Source organism: Sapajus apella, unplaced genomic scaffold, assembly GCF_009761245.1.
Source record: "Sapajus apella isolate SASKATOON/1434 unplaced genomic scaffold, GSC_monkey_1.0 scaffold12, whole genome shotgun sequence".
In the NCBI taxonomy this organism is placed as follows: Eukaryota; Metazoa; Chordata; class Mammalia; order Primates; family Cebidae; genus Sapajus; species Sapajus apella.
This window is the reverse complement of record NW_022436952.1, coordinates 29,598,418-29,617,671: the sequence shown is the minus strand read 5'-3', so window position 1 is coordinate 29,617,671 and position 19,254 is coordinate 29,598,418. Positions and strand designations below refer to the sequence as shown.

Sequence of the window (19,254 nt, the reverse complement as noted above, 5' to 3'; positions counted from 1 at the left end):
TTAAAGTCTACCATTTTAAATGTGGATGCTGACATCATATCACTGAGTATGTTCTTATGAGTAACTGTGAGAGAGCTATCTTTTCTTGGCATTGACATCATCTGTACAATTTGGTTTTATTTTTTCTCTATCCCACTTTTCCTTCTACTTCACTTTCTTCTGGTTATCTCTTATATGTCTCTGTTCCTTTCTTTGTGTATAATGCACTTCAAGCCTCAAAACTGTACTCAGTGTCATGAAAGCATTTTTCTCAAGTTTTGCTTTGTGGTCAAATATTCTCAATTTACTGGGAAATTAATGCTAATCAACAGGTTTTTTGTTTGTTTGTTTGTTTGTTTTTAAATTCTAGAACCAATTTTGAAGAAGGAAATACCCACGTTTTACCAATGTGCTTTTCTCCTCCATTTGTTATGACTTCCAAATGTCAGATGTTACAGTACTATTTGGTTTGGATATCATTAAATCACTCCGATATGTGCAGATATGTAAGGCATATCTTAAATGCTGGGAACAGAATTTTCAGAAGAAATATGTATAACATTAAAGTCTTACTTTGTATCCCCAGTTGTATTTAAAACAAGTGATTGTTGCTTTAGTTTACTGTGTACTAACCTAACCTAGTGCAGACCAGGTAAAGGAAGCTAACTTCTTATATTACTGTTAAGAGACCTCCTAATTTCCTGGATTTTGACCAAAAATAGAGAAAAGTTATACTAGTTGTACTTAGTGTTTTTTCCATTGACTGACAATATACAGTTCAACTTATGACAAATAAGCAGCTTGACAAATATGTGCCTCTTTCTGTGATTCTGAGACTGGAACCAATGAAAAGCCAAGAGTGTCAAATCAAATTTTTTATCCAGTCACTGTTAGCTAATTTTAACCATTTTGTGTCACACAGCCACACCTCAGTTGCTATTGATCTTACTCTTCTTCATCTGGTTATTCCATTTAACTTATACTTTGTTTTAAAGGGCTTCAGCAGTGAATTTTATTTTATTTTAGATTAGAAATATTACAGGGGTGCTCCAGAAAAGGGAGAAAAATAGAAAATTTTGAATCCCTAACTCTCAAAATTAAGGGCCTTGTTATTACACATCATTCTGTTCATTGGTTATTATCAGACAGTATGTACAGCAGAATTGTAAGTGATTACTAATTTTTTAGTTATTTTTATCCATACTCTATAACAGTATGATATACATGTATTTGCTAATGTTAAATGAGTTTTTCTCTAATTTTTTGTGCATTTTCCCCCCTTTTCCATGAAGGCCATATCTCTTTGGAGCGGGGTGTTTTTCCATAAAAGCTCCATGGTGAGTTCCAGTTCACTCCCGCATGCCTCATTCATTTGCTGTACTCTCAAAAAGTGATTCATTTTGTAGTTTTGTTTCCAGTTGCATGGCCTGATCACAGTTAGATGCACCAAGTTACTGAATAATTTGTAGACGGAACATCAATGTTGATATTTAAGCTTTAGAAAAGCAGTTTTCTTGGTTTCATTTTATTCTTTAAAAAGGAAAAAAAAAAATCACAGAGGAATTTTTTTTAAATAGAAGAATTCTCTCATAATGCTTATAAATAAGACAAGGCTAACACCCAAGTTTAAAGCTTTGAGTATTATAGTGTTAGAAGTTCTCTACATATCATGCATAGCATTTGAGGACATGATTTATTTTGAAATATAAATATATTTAAGGTATGCCAAAAGAGCCTTATAAAGTTTTTGTTGCATTTTACTTGATCCTAAAGAGACAAAAGTTTTGTTTTGAATAGGTATTTAAGAGGCTACATAATGACAAAATAATACTTTACATAAAACCTCCTAAATAATTATTTTGAATTATTAACACATACACATCATAGCTTAATTATTTAGTAATTTCTTCCATATCAGTGTATAGAATATAGCTTTGTTAGTCTTAGGCATGAAGGTCATAGAAAACAAATATAATATATTTAATACTTTCATGTAAAGATGGGAAATAGAATGTGTTAAGAATGATATAAAATGTTTATTGGTTAAGAGTTAGACTGCCTGGGTTATAGATCCCAATTCACACACTTACTAGCTGTATGATATGGGGGAATTTTCTAAAACATTTCTGTTTCTTATTTCCTTATGTATTAAAAGTACCTACCTCATAGGTTCACTATGAGAATTAAATAAACTGATACATATCTCCGTACATGTTAGTATATAACAGTGCCTGGCACATAGTAAATGTGCAGTCACTGTTAGCTGCTACCACTGTTTCTTTTCCAGTTTCAGGGGTAAATACCATGTTTCAAAAGAAGCTTCTTTAAATTAGATTATGTTTTTAACTTTTAAGGATATGTTGGCCAACGGGAAGTTTTGAGAAATGTAAGGTATATTAATTTTATTAATTTAGTCAGAATACTTGAAAAGAGTTCTGCACCTATATGTGTAGTTCTCATAACTGCTAACTAGGAATTGTTCATAGTGTTCTATTACACTAGAAAAACCATTCCAACATTTTTCTATTGGACAAAAAGAAGCTTAAATAGTTTTTTAAGGTTAATTATTATTTGACACAAACTAATTTCAATGTTTATATGCCACAGGAAGATCTGAAAATTTTATTATCACTAAAGAATAGGTGAGATAAAACAAATCAAGATAAAATTTTCCTCCTTGAAAATTATAATTAGACACAGTTTGTAAAACTATTCTAAACAAATTCAGAACATACACAAATGTAAATCTCATGAAAGTTGATCTTTATTTATTTTGTTAACCAGATGTCTTCTAAAAACAAATAAGATACATAGATCTTACTTATGAGCTTTCCAGTGATCGGTGAATTTTAAAGCCACATTCAACATATGACAAAATTTCTTTGTAGAGTAAGCTTAGAAATTAAATTTCATTTAAGGATAAATTATTCTTCTAAGTACAAAGCAAAGAGTTTTAGTATGTTAATAAAGATTGAAGTTTTTGCATAGAAGTAAAAGATGGAATAATAATTGTATGTTAAATAAGAAAAGTTCATTCCTCCAACAACGTATGTACTCCTCACATTTAAGCAAAAGCACTTGTCAACCAGAAATGATTTGAGGTTGAAACAAGATTAAAAGAGCCAGATTAAAGAAAGGGATATATGAAATATAGTAGACTTTTAAATCATTGCCTGTCTTTTAGAAGACTGCTTTGTGGTTTGTTTGATGCCATCGTTAGCTCACAAGAAACTCGTTTTTAGTCACTTATACTAGACTAAAAGGTCCTCCTTTAAAACGTTACTTTCCCAGTGGTGCATGTTTTTTCCATTAAGATCTTAATGAAACCTCAAATTAAGGCAGCAAATGAATATAAATTTGACAACTTCCTCCATGTTGTTTATAAGAGCTCCTTTGTTTTAATAGCTTTTGCTATTTTTCCATGTTATTTAGCATTCAACCTGAGAATTTTTTATTTACTGTTCTGAAATAAAACATTATGCTAAATAAATATGTTTTTAATATATCCATTTATAGGATAATATGTATTTTGGATGAAAAATGAAATTTTTACCTTTCCTCTTAAAATGAAATGTAAATTTTCTACAAACTTTTTATTAGTTTCAAGTTGCAACGTTAACACTTAGCTAAGAATTTGCTTTTGGTGTATCACAATTTCTACTAATTCTTTGTTCTCCATTAAACAAGTTTAGTCCCTTACATTCATGCACTTTCGGATGAGTCAGTTAGAAAATAAAATCATTCCCTTTGGTAACAAAATAAGCGTGTTGGAAAGTGAAAAGTGCATCTTTAACATTTTAGTCACTCTGGACTTACCTGGTATCATATGTCCTCTAGATTAGTTTAACTAGGGTATTTGAGTTTGGATGACTATATAAAATAATACAAAAGAATTCCGCAAGTAACATGCTGTTTAAACATAGACATTTAAGATAATTCCAGTGTGAATTTTTGAATCTGAATTTTTCTTTCAATATTACAAATAAGAATTTATCAAGCTCCTACTTTGCATGTAGTATTGTATTTAAGCTACTGTTATTTTTGAATTGCTTATCAAAAAATATACATGACAGATAGACAATAGGTAGTCCATATGAGTATATTTCTTCCTTGTAAAATGCCTTCGTATTATATAAGGGTAAGTTTTAAAGAATTAAAACTTGCATATTATAAAATTTTAATTAGGATTTTCTAAGAGTTTTGATCAAGATATAAAGAGTTCAATATAAACTAATCTTGTTCTGTTAAATATTTTAAAATTTTACAGTTTCATTTTTTGAAATGTAAAGATTTATATGGAGAGGAGAGTTTAGTTTTAGTTGCCACATTTACACAAATCTGTTAGACCTTTAAGAAAAATTTATGACAGAATAGAATAATTTTTGACAGATTATTAGTATCTTTAGTTATTTAAAATAAAATACTTTCAGTTTTCCCATTTAGATCTTATTTTAGAAACTAAGATTGAGAATGAGAGAAAACTTCTAAAAGAATACAAAGAATATTTTTTCTTCTTTTATAGAAAGCTGTTATACCACTTGTAGCACTTACATCAATATTGGGTCTTACATTTAAACTGAAGCATTGACTGTTCTTTTATGTTTTAAGAAAGGAAGGAAATGGTGCTTCTGTCTCATATTAGCTCCTTCCATGCTTGTGTCCTTCCACACAAGGCACCAGAGCACCTTACTGCTTATCCTGCCATCCACAGATACTCCACATCTATCCTATTGTAATAGTAAAATTATTCACGTGAAGATCATCGTCCTGTAATTTTTAAGCAGATATCATTAGAGCTTTGTACTCTTTTTTTTCTCTTTGAAGTTGAGTGCAGAGAAAAAGTAGGCAAGAAAAATTTAATATGTTGACCTGGCTGAATTACATAATAAAGGCCAAGGGAAGAAAAATGGGGAACTTCAGTAGCCTTTGTAAATACTTTTAAAGTCCTAGTAATGTTAATATCCCTACAACTTCTGGTGATTGCGGTGAAAATGATTCTTGTTCTATGGTTAGACAGTTAAGCATTTCCTCAAAAGAAATAACAAAGAGTTAAAATCCTGATTTTTAATTTAGCATCTTATTTGTTAATTTGGTTATTTGGCTTTTTTTTGCTTGGGCATTTGTTTTTCTTTTGATTACACTGATTTGTATCAGACTCAGTAAATATGATGTTTTGTGGTTGTAATTTCTTCCGGGATGCTGAAAGTTGGATTTATTCCGTTTTTCTTTTATGTTTTGCTCAAAAGTTAACTCAAATTTTTAAAAAACTATTGAAGATGGGGTTATTTATGAGAAGCTAAGAGTAGCAAAGGATAAGGAATTATCAGTAGAAAGGAGTCCATCAGGAGTATGTTTTGTTCTCTTGTACAACTGTTTAAAAAAATGGATGAGTCCACATAATCAGTATCGTTAATCTTCTGGGCACCAATATAAATTGAAATATTATTTTAATATCATTGTATGGGAACTTTACCTGCTTCGAACAAACATGCTCTATAAATGATTAAATAAATGAAAGAAGGCATCCAAACACCCAGAGAAATTTTTTCTAAACTTGCAAATGTTCTGTAATGAGATTTTTTTCAGACCCCTTTAGGAGTAGAAAGGGAGATGTTGAGAACAAGATAGAAAAAGAAGGTTAGCATTGGAGTGCTTTCCTCTGAGGACTGGGTCACCAATCTGTAAATTTACATAATACACAAAGCTAGCATTTTTCTAATACATTCAAATATGTGTCATTTTTCAATGCTTTATCTTTCTGTCAGCATAAGGTTATTTTGTGATAGAAATATTCTAGGTCATTGTGGAAAAGTTCATACATGGTATGTCACTGACACACATTGATAGGAAAGCCCTTCTGCTTCTGCCAAGCTTTCTTGAACCTTTAAAAACTTAGGATGAAGGGCAGATTGAGCCCAAGTTAAAATTTCTAACTTTGAATGTATCCCCATAGAAGATATTTTATTCATAACATTTTTATTAGATTGTTTTTCCTTTTTATTCCTCTGCAAATCTTAAAGACACACACATATTTTTATGTTTCCATTTTTCTGAAATAGCACAGTCATTCCACATTATAGATTGATGATAGAAATAACTTGATACGAATGTATTTACCCAGTATTCTCCATACTCAACACACAACACTATGTTATGTAGCAGGTAGCGAGTTATTTTCAGGCTGAAAACTCTTGACTCCTTAATAAACACAGACTTTTACTGATGGAATTTAAGGCCCTATCAGAGGAAAAAAGAAATGATGAAATACAAAAATAAAAATGATAATTCTTTATGGAAATGAAGCATAGTTATATGATGAAATACTTATTCCTTGTAGGAGATAGTGACCTTATATAAAATAACACTGTGTTGATGCTTTTAACTTGTGTGTTCCAAAACAAAATTGTATGTAACTTGTAGAGGTATAAGAAATTTTAGCTTTTGACATGTGCTGATTAGACTGCAAGCTAATAAACATACAAGAATATTTTTTGCATGTCAGAAAACTAAATTGATGTCCTCTAAGTTTTCTACTTTTTATCATGTTAGAAAGTTGGCCATCTGCCCCCAAAGCAACTATTTTTAAGTATGTTTAGGATGGTTACTTTAGAGAGACCATTATTTTCTCTTAAGAAGTGCCATACTCACTTGTTACTTACCACATGATTTAAAAATAACAACAGTGACATCCAGTAATTTGCAAAGAGCTTTGAGTTTGTCCCAATGAAGCTTGTTGGTACATTATAGTAGCTTTGTTCTCTGATGGTGATTCTAGTAAAAGCATAAAGTCGCATAATTGCAAACTGCTTTCAAGAAACTCTACAACACTTTTATCTCTGCCATTCCGCCAGACCCCATCCTCCCCAAATTTCTAAGGGTTAAAAATGACTAGTGGTGCCTCAAAAATACCAGTTAGAGGAATTTGTCAGTTCAGCGATAGTAGTTCAGGGATGGAAATAAAAGCTTTCAAAGTAACCTTATATTCTCAGGTAATGCAACAAAGGATCATGACCAGAAAGAACAATTCTGATGCCAGTGACCCAGATATCATGGGAAGGTGCATGTTTGTTCAGGTATAGGGCAGAGGAGAGTCTTCCTTTCTAGAAGTAGGTTACTGCAGTGGTGCCAGATGCAAGTATGAAGGGGTGAAACAGTTTACAGAACCAGATTCATTTCCCCTCAGAAGCTTTTTATTTAAAACAACGTCTTTATTCCTGTCACTGGAAGTCTCACTATGACTGGTTGACATTTTAGGCATGGAAGTTTTTTGTTGTGGGAATCATGAGAAGTGTTTTAAGAAATGTTAATGGTAGAAGAGGTTTTTTTCATATGTAGTAATAGGCATTACCATGGATTTTGTTCAAAGAGGGAGACCAAAGGGACCAATCATAGTTGTCTCTGATCCAGATGTAGTTTTCCTTAGAGGAAGATGTTAAGACAAACCTCAGGAAATAAGATGTCTGAGAGACTATTAAAAGTGTCATAGGAACTGGGAAACTGAGATTACCAAAGCAAAGTCTGAATTTTTTGAAGATTAGGTTAGGGCGGAGGGCCATATAGAAGAGTTAGTATTTGCTGAGTACCGTGATATGGGAAAGTACTGCCATGGGAACTTTACCTTCTTTGTCTAATACAGTGGTTCTCAGATTTGAGCATGCGTCAGAATCATCTGGAGGATTTGTTTCAAAACACAGATTGTTGGGCTCCATTCCCAGAGTTTCTGATTTAGTAGATCTGGGATGGGGCCTATGAGTATTTGCTTGCACTCCTAAGAAGTTCTCAGGTGGTACTATATGAGCTGGGGACAGTGCTTTGAGACAATATAATCATTAAAATAATCCTATGAAGCAGACATTACTATTTCTATTTTACACATGAGTAGTCTGAGCTCTGAGAGGTTAAATAACTTAACCAAATGTCACACAGCTAAGAGGTGACAGCACTGGGATTCAACTACATGTTTCTTCCTGTCTCTAAAACTATCTCTTTCCATCCCAACATATTTTATTAAAAGATGAAGGGATAACAAAAATTGAGCAAAATAAGGTAGAAATAATGTTTGACACTGGAGACTGACTTAGCAGAGGGGAACATCAGAGCTCTAGTTTTTACTGTCTCCTACCTGGGCTGTGATCTTGACCAGTGCATGATGAGGCTACTGGTCTATGAATTAGAGAAAGTAATTTATCAAAGGGGGTTGACAAAATTGCTTTGGGAAGCTCTTGATAAACCAAAAGAGAACAGAAATATGGGATTGAAAAGAAGCCATGAGATTAATATTAGAAGCCAAGTATGAAAACTTATTTGTGGGAAACAGGGGAGAGCAACTTCTTTTTAATGGCAGTGGCAGGAAGTAATGGCAGTTACTAAATGTGCCTTCAGACATATGAGCAACAAAAAAGATTTAGGTTTGAGAGGCTATTGATATGTAACTCCATCTTCGTCTTTTTCACTGAACAAAAATAGACACATCATTTTCACAAATTTAAGAAGAAAAAGAGACAACAGGTAGAACGTCATAGAATATTATTGCATTAGATGATTAGCTATGCTCCCCTTACACCGTCTACCTCTCCATGGCATTGTGGCTGAGAAAGCGTTTTCAAGGCTTCATTCTATGTCACCTCATTTTCATCCATGCCATCTCCATTCATTTGTACTGTTAATCCCACGTCTTAGAGATTGGTGCAAAAGTAATTGCCGTTTTTTTTGCTATTGAGAGTAGTGGCAAAACCCGCAATTACTTTTGCACCAACCTAATATATATAAAAATGACGTGCTAAACCATTTTATTATTTTGAGATGTATATGCTGGTACTATTGCTTCACTTTGAAATTTCTAGAGAAAAGTTATCCATCTGAAAAGAACTGACTTGGATTTTGCCAGCACATACTTCAAAAAGGAGTTGATTTTTTTTGGTCTTATAAATGTTGCTCTCTTTACAAAACTCTGGAACTTTGAACTAATTTGACTTTTACTCCAGAACATAGTCTCACATCATCATTTATTACTTAAGGCAAAATGCATGTTCATATTGGAGGACTTGAATGAAGTGGAATTTAAAGGAAAATCTGTCATTACCTAACAGACTGTCATTTCATCATGTTAATTGTTTTTTACTGTTATTTTATTTTTTAAGCAAAGTTAAACCTCCTCCACAAATTTCACCCAGCAAATCGATGGGCGGAGAATTTTGTGTGGCTGCTGTCTTCGGAACATCCAGGTCATGGTTTGCAAATAATGCAGGTCTGAAAAGAGAAAAAGGTATGTATTTTGGCTGAAAAAATAAATGTTCTACTTGTAGTTTTTGCTTCTTAAGGAAAATTGCTAGCAGTTCCCCTAGAATAATCTTGTACCCAATAGTCTGGAAACCATTTTTTTTTAAATGTAATTAATCTGTCACTCTTCAACTAATTACTCAAGTGTAATCAAGAAGAACAACTATCCTCTCAGTATGAACATTAAATGAATTGCCCACTGAGTGACGATTGTGTTTTGTTTTGTTGGTGACAATCTACAGGTGTCTCAATGCTGTCAATTCTATACCCATTTTATACCTTTTACATTTTTACAAGATAGTTTCACACCCTTGTCTATGAAGTATGGAGAGGAAAAGCCTCATTGTCCCTGCTTTAGAGATGAAGAACTTGAGACCAGCAAGTTTAAATATCTTAGCTAAAAGCACTAGTTAGGCAATAGAATCAGAGTTTGAAACCAGATTTTCTAGTGTTAAAAATCTTAACATTAAAAAAAAAAAAATCTCTGCCATGTTTTTTGTTGTTGCTGTTTTGTTTTGCTTTTGAGACAGTTTCACCGTTGTTGCCCAGGCTGGAGAGCAGTGGTGCGATCTCAGCTCACTGCAACCTCCACCTCCAAGGTTCAAGCGATTCTCCTGCCTCAGCCTCCCGAGTAGCTGGAATTACAGGAACCTGCCACCAGGCCCGGCTAATTTTTTGTATTTGTAGTAGAGACACGGTTTTGCTATGTTGGTCAGGCTGGTTTCGAACTCCTGACTTTCTGATCCACCTGCCTCAGCTTCCCAAAGTGCTGGGATTACAGGCATGAGCTACCATGCTCAGTTCTCTGCCATGTTTTAAGATCACGATTAAGAAAAAGAAGAAAGGAACAGCATGCCACTGAGAAATAAGGCTCAGCTTTTGTGGTTACTGTTGCTCATTGGAATTAATATACTGTAGTCCCTCCTTATCTGTGGAGGATACATCCAAGATCCCCAGTGGATGCCTGAAACCTGGGATGGTTTGGAGCCCTAAATGGTACGATGCTTTTCAGTCTAATAACCAAGACAGCTACTATTGGACTAATGGGCTGGTAGCATATACAATGTAGATATGCTGGACAAAGGATGATTCATGTCCCATGCAGGACGAATGGGACAATGAGAGATTTCATCATGCTACTCAGTGTCCCCTTTGAAGTTTATGAATTGTTTATTTCTAGAGTTTTCCATTTAATATTTTTGGACTGCAGTTGACCATGGATAACTGAACACACACCTAAGGAGGGACTACTGTAGTTATTGTTTTTAATCCCTGCTTTGATCACTAGGGTCCATACCTAAAATGTTTATAGGATTAATGCTTTATAGCATGTGATTCCTTATTGCTTCTGTTTAAAGAGAATGCCTACATTCATAAACCAAGTATATCATTTTGAATGTTATGATTTTCCCCTAAATATTTTAGTATTATTAAACTAGGTCACAAACTGGTTGTTATTAGGGCACTTCTCTGGTGAGTTCCACAGGCTGTATTGTTCTTGGCAAAATGGCTCTCCTTTATGCTAACATTGGCAGTCAGACATGAGCCCTTTCTCTTGTTATCGCCTTTCAGTGACCCTTTCCTTGGTAATAGGATCTCAGGCGCAGCAGGTTCCTTACCTAAGTGGGAGAGGATACTGTTAAGTATGCAAGCCTTCCATTTCCTTATCCCATCTTTATTTTTTTTGTTACCTCCTTAGGTTTAATGATGCTATCGAAAGGACTTTTTGTTACTAGTTAAAACCTTCTGTGAAGCTCGATTTCAAATGCTTCTCCCTTCTGTTCTAATTACCTTTTTAACTTGCTACTCCTTTATGGCCCACTGGCTGATCATTAGCCATTTTCTCAAATCAGCTGTAATTGATTCGCCTGACATAGAGATAAGGTGACCCACCCAACATTCATGAGTGATTTTATATGCTCCTAGGTTTACTGTAAAACCCGAGAGAGAGAATTAAACCTGAGTTGGTAGTGAGTACATGTGTATTCCTTATAAAGTCAGTTGATTAGATCCACACTCAGCGCCTGACTTCTCAAAGTATGGCTGAACTTCATTTACCACAGAGGCCAGTGATCCCATGGACAGAAAGAAGAGGATTTGGGGGAAGGGGATGCACATGCATGTATGTGTATGTGTGCTAAATAGACTTTATTTTCTAAAGGAGCTTTAGTTTCACAGTCAAATGAGCAGAAGGTACAGAGATTTTCCATATATACCTTCTGTACCCACACATGCAAAACCTCTTATTATCAGTATCCCCCACCCTGGTACGTGTGTTTGAAATGATGAACCTCCATTGATACACCATATGTTTTTGGTTTTTTTGATCCAGAAATTTAAGTTCTAAATTTAAGTTTTCTGAGAAAAAATAGATGAGACATTAGGCTGATTTAGGAATACAAGTAACCTTTCATGTGAGTCATTTGGTACATTAAAGTTAACTAAATCTTAGTCCATATGTTATTCCTTTTCAGTTAGTCCATTCATTTTTCATAATGTGGGACAAATTACATTGTAATTTGTATTATAGTATTTTACTATATTAAGATTTGGGGCAGAGTCCTATCATTCTTGAAATAAGTTACTTAAGATTGAAAATAGTCTGATATTATAGACATTTTCATATGTGAAAATGTCTAGCATGTACTTACACGAGGCAACCTTTAGGCAAGGAACAAGCACCATATGGAAAAATTCCTTTCGGCCGGGTGCGGTGGCTCATGCCTGTAATCCCAGCACTTTGGGAGGCCAAGGTGGGTGGATCACATGAGGTGAGGAGTTTGAGACCAGCCTGACCAACATGTCGAAACCCCATCTCTAGTAAAAATACTAAAATTAGCTGGGCATGGTAGCGGGTGCCTGTAACCCCAGCTACTTGGGAGGCTGAGGCGGGAGAATCGCTTGAACCTGGGAGGCAGAGGTTGCAGTGAGCCGAGATCGTGTCACTCTACTCCAGCCTGGGCAACAAGAGTGAAACTCCATCTCAAAAAGAAAAAGAAAAAATAATAGTTAGAAAAAAAAAAAAATTCCTGTCTTTTTATTTTCTCTGAGCAGCCTCAAGAAGGAACTATTAAGGTCATTAACTTGTAAAAATTATTCTGTGCTCCTTTTATGCCATCATGACACATCGGGTTCTGTTTCTCTGTTTGTAGATCAGTCCAAACAAGTTGTAGTTGAGTCCCTGTACATTATCAGTTGCTACGGCACCTTAGTGGAGCACATGATGGAGCCACGACCCCTCAGCACTGCCCCCAAGATTAGTGATGACACTCCCCTGGAAATGATGACTTCACCTCGAGCCAGCTGGACTCTGGTTAGGTAGTACCTCCTTTCTTTTTTTCTTTTTAACAGCTTCGTTAAGGTATACAAGATTAAAAGTGTCTAGTTTGATAAGTTTTAACATGCATACAGCTGCAAAATCATCACCACAACTAACATGGTAAACATATTCATAACTCCCAAATGTTTCTTTGTGGCCCTTTGTAATCTCTTCTTCTTTTGCCCCTCTTTGTCTCTACAGATTAGTTTACAGTTTCTAGAATTTTATGTAAATGGAATCATACAGTATGTAATTTTTTAAATCTCACTTTCATCTAGCAAAACAAGCAATACATCATTACTTTTTTTTTTTTTTTTTTTTTTGTGAAAAAATAATCCCACTTTGTCAATCAGACTGGAGTGCAGTGGTCCAATCTCACCTCACTGCAGTCTCCACCTCCTGGGTTCAAGTGATTCTCCTGCCTCAGCCTCCTGAGTAGCTGGGACGACAGGCGCCCGCCATCACACCTGGCTAATTTTTAGTAGAGATGGGGTTTCACCGTGTTGGCAAGGCTGGTCTCGAACTCCTGACCTCTGGTGATCCACCCTCCTCTACCTCCCAAAGTGCTGGGATTATAGGCCTGAGCACCTAGCCCTTCATTACTTTTTCATTTGACGTAATTTACATACAATAAAATTAACCTATTAAAAGTGACTTTTCACAAAGCTGTGCACTTACCACTGCAATCAATTCTTATCATCCTAAAAAGAAACCTCATACCCATTAACAGTTGCTCCTTATTTTTCTCCAACCCGTCATACCTAGGCAGCTGCCAGTTTACTTTCTCTATGGATTTTCCTACTCTGATTATTTCATATAAGTGGAATCATACAATAGGTGACCTTTTGTGTCTGGCTTCTTTCACTTAGCTTATTTTCAAGATCATCCATGTTGTAGCATATATATCAGAACTTTATTCCTTTTTATGGCTACATAATACTCCACTATATGGTTATACTGCCTTTTGTTTATCCATTTATTAGTTTATGGATATTTCTACTTTTTACACTGTTATTAAATAATGTTGCTGTGAGCATTCATGTACAGATTTTTGTGGGGACATATTTTTTAATTGTCTTCTGAATGCACCTTGGAGAATACCTCCGTTTGAACTTCTTTCTCCTTGCCCTTTTGTGTTAAATTTTCTCAGACTTGTACTTCCGCTATTTGCAATCTCATGCTCATTGAAAATAGAGAGTAACATTGAGATAACCATTAAGGGGAACAGAAACTAATATAGATAGATTTCAAGGTTTCTCTGAAAGTGATTCTCTGAGATACAATAGTTAGGCCTTGTAGGAATGTTTATTAAGAATCAGAGTCCATATCAAAAGTACATAATGATTAGAATCTTTATAAGCTATAACCAAAAGGAAAAAATGAAACCTGGAATAAAACCTCTTTAATATAGTTCATCATCCAGGAGAGAAAAAATTGTTCCTGACACGTATGGAAGGAAACAGACAGAAATGGATATGAAAATGATCCTTGTCCTTTTGACATTTTAAAATATTCTTATATTGATTTTTGGAGGCTCCAGCATTCTTTACAACTACTTTACTATGCTGGATTGACCTGATCAATATCTGATTTATCAAGCTTATTTAGGAGTGGGCAGACCTAATTAAAATTACTACACTATCATTGTTGAAATAGTGACTTATTTCAGAACTCGGATGCTAATTTGATCTATAATAAGTTATCCATTTACACAGCTGTGTTTTATTAACCATTTTACCTACTTCATTTTATTTTAAAATATATACATATTTTAAGAATAGAGAGGTCAGAAATTACATAAATTAAAACTACTTAGTTATAACATTTGAATTTTACACCCGTTCAATCTTCTGAATGTCTTGCCTATCCTGTCGGAGGGTCTTCTGCTGTTAAGCTCATATTGACTGCATGTTATTTGCATGAAAGACTGCCACCTTTTTATTTTTTCATAGCAGATGGCCTTGTGTTTCAGGTTTCAGCACATTCATTTTAATGATTACAAGTTTATTTTAATGATCACAAAAATAGTGTGAGTTTAAGTCAGTGTTCATCAGTGATGACAGTCATGGTGATTTACATCCCATTTATTAACCTTAAATATTAATATTCTTCTGCTGTTTCCTTAGAACCCCTCAATGGAATGAATTGCAGCCACCATTTAATGCAAACCACCCTCTGCTCCTCGCTGCAGATGCAGTACAATATTATCAGTTCCTGCTTGCTGGCCGTAAGTAGTTCAGATTTTTTTTTTCCTTTCATATGGTCTATTCAGATTTCATCTTAAAATGCTAGCTTTTAAAGCAAACATTACCACTGGTCCATAGGCCGTAGGCCTTCAATAATTAGTCTGAGGCAAATAAGATATTTAATACGAATATAAGCCATAAGCTTTAGTATGCATTATGTCTCTGACTGCTTATACTCTGTACCTATGAAATATATTCCTGTAGTGATAATAGGTAAGTTGATAGGTAATATCTGGAAGGCTCAAAAATTAAAACAAACAAAAACAACTACCTGAAAATATTAGGATATAATAAAAAGTTTAATAAAGCTTGGAATCTGTTTCTAACATTAAAATTTAAAAAAGCAAAAATTAGCACGGTTAAAAGTGCAACTGTGAAAATTATGCCAGCAGGCTTTTCTTTTGGTAGAATTTTACTTGCAGTAATGAGGTAAAGATTTCAACTATGTTTGTTTGCTTACTTTTATGTTTAAGCATTAACATTTGTAGAGACTGAACCAAGTTCATTGACCTAGATATGGCCTTTTTATATGGAAAGCATTTAAAGGCAATTTAACATTTATTATCCAGTTTGTGTTTATAGAATTAAAAATTGTTTACAATTATAATTCAGTTTTGTAGAGTAGACTGAATCCTTAATTTAATTTGATGGCTCTGAGTATTGCATGTTTTAAAGAAAATTCTTAAAAATCAACATTGACATGTTTTTAATGGAGCTTTGTTGCATTTAACATATTTTCTTGCCCGGTATATTAGAAAGCGTGAATTAAAATAGTTGTCGAATGATTTTATTTTTATCTTTATAATGTATTATATATTATACTGGAAACAAACATTTTATAGACTTTGCTTTCAAGTTATAAAACTCCATAACTGTAATCAATGGTTGGCTGTCTTGCTCTCTCATATAGTTGTTGAACTCTCTCTTCTTCTAGTACATTTTTATTGAGTGCCTACTATGTGTGAGGCAGCTGCGATTTAAAGGTGATTAGTATATCGCTTCTGTCCTCTATGAATTCACTAATTCAGAAGACAGATGTTTAATAATAAAGTAAAATAAAATGGGGTAGGTGTATCAGTGGAGGGTTATAAATTGAACTGTGAGAGCCGTAACGTGTGTTGCCTAAGGCATCACTGAAGGGTAATATTTAGTGGTTTTCAGATTGATTCAAGAAGCAGTGCATATAGAAGTTGTTAGTTTCTAGATTTTTTAAGCATTTATTTAACTATCATATGAACTGGAAAAATACATGACATGAATATGATATGAAATAAGAATCATGAGTACATTTTTCATTACTTCTCAAGGAGCAAAACTAATTGTTGAATTAAGCATAGTTGACTCAGAATTAATATTGGGTTTTGTTTTGTTGATACCTATTAAGTCTGTTTCATAGATATACAATAACAAGTCTGAAATATTTACAAAAATATTGGGGAAAAGATATAGCTATACCTATCTCTTAATTGTTTTTCATTCCAGTGATGGACCTTATTGACATTGTACTATGGTTGATTTTAGCCGCCCTAAACACCTTTGTCTAATTCTCAGAATGACAAAAATCCCCAGGTGCATAATTTAAGAACCACCACTGTTGGCAGTAGTAAGCCATCACATGTTTTCAAGCATAGGAATGACACCATCAGAATTGTATTTTAGAAAGATCATTCTGGCAGCATTGCAGCAGGAAGTTGAGAGGAAGGAAATGGAGGCTAGGTGATCCTAGAGCAAGATGAGACCTTAAATCAGTGCTGTATTATAGAGAAGACAGCACAGACCTGTGAGATGTTGAAGAGTTGGCATAGAAAAGAATTAGAGGCTGGGCACGGTGGCTCACGCCTGTAATCCCAGCACTTTGGGAGGTTGAGGCAGGCACATTGGCTGAGCTCAGGAGTCTGAGACCAGCCTGGGCAACGTGGTGAAACCTCGCACACACAAAAAAATCATACCACCACAGCTACTCAGGAGGTTGAGGCATGAGAGCTGCTTGAACCTGGGAGGTGAAGCTTGCAGTGAGCCAAGATGGTGCCACTGCACTCCCAGCCTGGGTGACAAAGTGAAACTCTAACTCAAAAAAAGACAATTTGAAACTAAGTAGTCACTAATTATTCTGTGGTTTCTAATATAGAATATAGCAGGTTCTTGAATAATGTCATTTTGTTTAACGTCAATTCTTTATAAAGCTGATGACAAAAAATAATCACTCCCTGCCTGGGGCCATTGCCTGTTCTGGAGTTTTCACGTTCTCCCCATGTCTTGATGGGTTTTCAGTGAGTACACAGGTTTTCTCCTTGATACCAAAGGTATGCATGTTAGGTTGATTGGCATGGCTAAATTGCATCTCAGGCTGAGTGAGTATGGGCATGCGTGTGTGAGAGTGCCCTGCAATCAGATGGTGTCCTGTCTAGGGTTGGGTCCTGCCTTATACCCTGAGCTTCCAGGATATACGCTCTGTCCACCCATAACTCTGAATGGGTGAATACAAATTATTGTAAAATAAAAATTCTTCGAATATATGGTGAATCACACAAATGCTCAACAATATTAAAATGTTCACTTTGCAAACATTTATTCCTTGATTTAACTAATCAGCACTTCGAGCTCCATTACTCAGTGATTCACTAAAAAATAAGTAAATAATTTTGTTACTTGTTTTGATTAATCTTTATTAAATGTATATATAGCTCATGCTTATTTTGATGTTTAATATTAAAGCATCTGTGGTCTTTATTCAGAAGTTTACTGATGTTTTTGACCAGAACACAGTATGCCATAGGACCTTAACTGTTGTTTACATCAATTAGCCAATGGTAAAATTGGTTTTGTAATATTTCATTTCACTTAAAGCCACAGTTTGCATGAACTTATCAATGATGTTAAATGAGGACTTACTGTATAATGCATTCCATTTTAGACCTTTTGAGTTACAGAGGGACTAATATTGGGATAAAGATGAAAAGACCTGGGTTCTAGTTCTAAATCCAGCAATAACTTGATAAATGTAGATATCAGTTATTATACTTGCTCTTATAGAGATGTTATGATGATCAGTGAAGTGATGTTAAAGTCCTTTTTAAAATTGTAAAATAGTTTATACATTTAAGCATTATTATAAGCTTTTGTTTCTTATCTCAGAAGAATATATTTTCAAATGATAGACTTCTGGGACTTTTAGTACAATTTACAAAACCCTTTTTGTATTCAGCATTAACAATGGAATACCTGGCCCAGGTATGGTGGCTCATACCTGTAATCCTGGTACTTTGGGAGGCCAAGGTGGGAGGATTGTTTGAGGCCAGAAGTTCAAGACCATCCTGGGCAACATAGAGAGACCCTGTCTCTATCAAAAAAATTTAAAAATTAGCTGAGCATGATGATATGCACCTGTAGTCCCATTTGCTCAGCAGGCTGACGTAGGAGGATCACTTGAGCCCAAGAATTTGAGGTTTCCGTGAGCTGTGATTACACCACTGCACTCTAGCCTGGGTGACAGAGCAAGATCCTGTCTCTTAAGTAAAAAAGAAAGGAATATCTATTCTGTCTATGTGATTCTGATCATAGTGTCAGATAAAAAAATATCTTAGATAGTAATCATAATGCTTCTTTACATTGAGAATGGAAATACAGATGGACTTGATTTTAAAGTCAAGTTTTTGGCCTGGCGCAGTGCGTCACATCTGTAATTCCAGCATTTTGGGAGGTCGAGATGGGTGGATCACGAGATCAGGAGTTTGAGACCAGCCTGACCAACATGGTGAAAGCCTGTCTCTACTAAAAATGCAAAAATTAGCTGGGCATGGTGGCATGTGCCTGTAATCCCAGCTACTCAGGAGGCTGAGGCAGGAGAATCTCTTGAACCCTGGAGGAGGAGGTTACAGTGAGCTGAGATCACATCACTGCACTCCAGCCTGAGCAATAGAGCGAAACTCTGTCTCAAAAAATAGTAATAGTAATAATAATAAGTCAAGTTTTTTTTTACATAAAGAATAACATATCCCAAAACCTAAAATGCAATAAAATAAATAAATGGGAAAAAAAAAAAAGAATAACATATCTCTTTGAGAATGCTGGACATGCTGGTATGTTACATGACTGAAACAATTAAATATGCAAAACATGGACATTTGGGTCAGAGGAGCAAAGGCTTGAAATACAATTGATAAAAGCAATACTAGGCCAGGTGTGGTGGCTCATGGCTGTAATCCCAGCACTTTGGGAGGCCAAGGCGGGTGGATTGCTTGAGGTCAGGAGTTCAAGACCAGCCTGGCCAACATGATGAAACCCTGTCTCTACTAAAAATACAAAAATTAGCCAGGTTTGGTGGCACACACCTGTGATTCCAGCTACTGAGGAGGCTGAGGCAGGAGAATCACTTGAACCTGGGAGACAGAGATTCAGTGAGCCAAGATGATCCTACAGCTCTTCTGCCTG

At 34.9% G+C, this 19,254-nt stretch overlaps 1 protein-coding gene across 10 annotated transcripts in view; it reads left to right on the top strand.

Annotated features, from left to right (window-relative positions):
* The window catches only part of BCAS3 (BCAS3 microtubule associated cell migration factor), a 664,948-nt gene that overhangs the window by 308,231 nt on the left and 337,463 nt on the right, over positions 1–19,254 (top strand). For 7 of the 10 annotated variants that reach the window (XM_032279300.1, XM_032279309.1, XM_032279301.1 and 4 more), the window contains exons 17-20: positions 1,272–1,316; positions 9,120–9,244; positions 12,411–12,576; positions 14,704–14,804. In XM_032279300.1, the coding sequence (XP_032135191.1) occupies positions 1,272–1,316; positions 9,120–9,244; positions 12,411–12,576; positions 14,704–14,804 (437 nt within the window). The remainder of the gene's footprint in view (positions 1–1,271; positions 1,317–9,119; positions 9,245–12,410; positions 12,577–14,703; positions 14,805–19,254) is intronic. The other 3 variants (XM_032279305.1, XM_032279302.1, XM_032279304.1) reach the window with 1 other exon arrangement.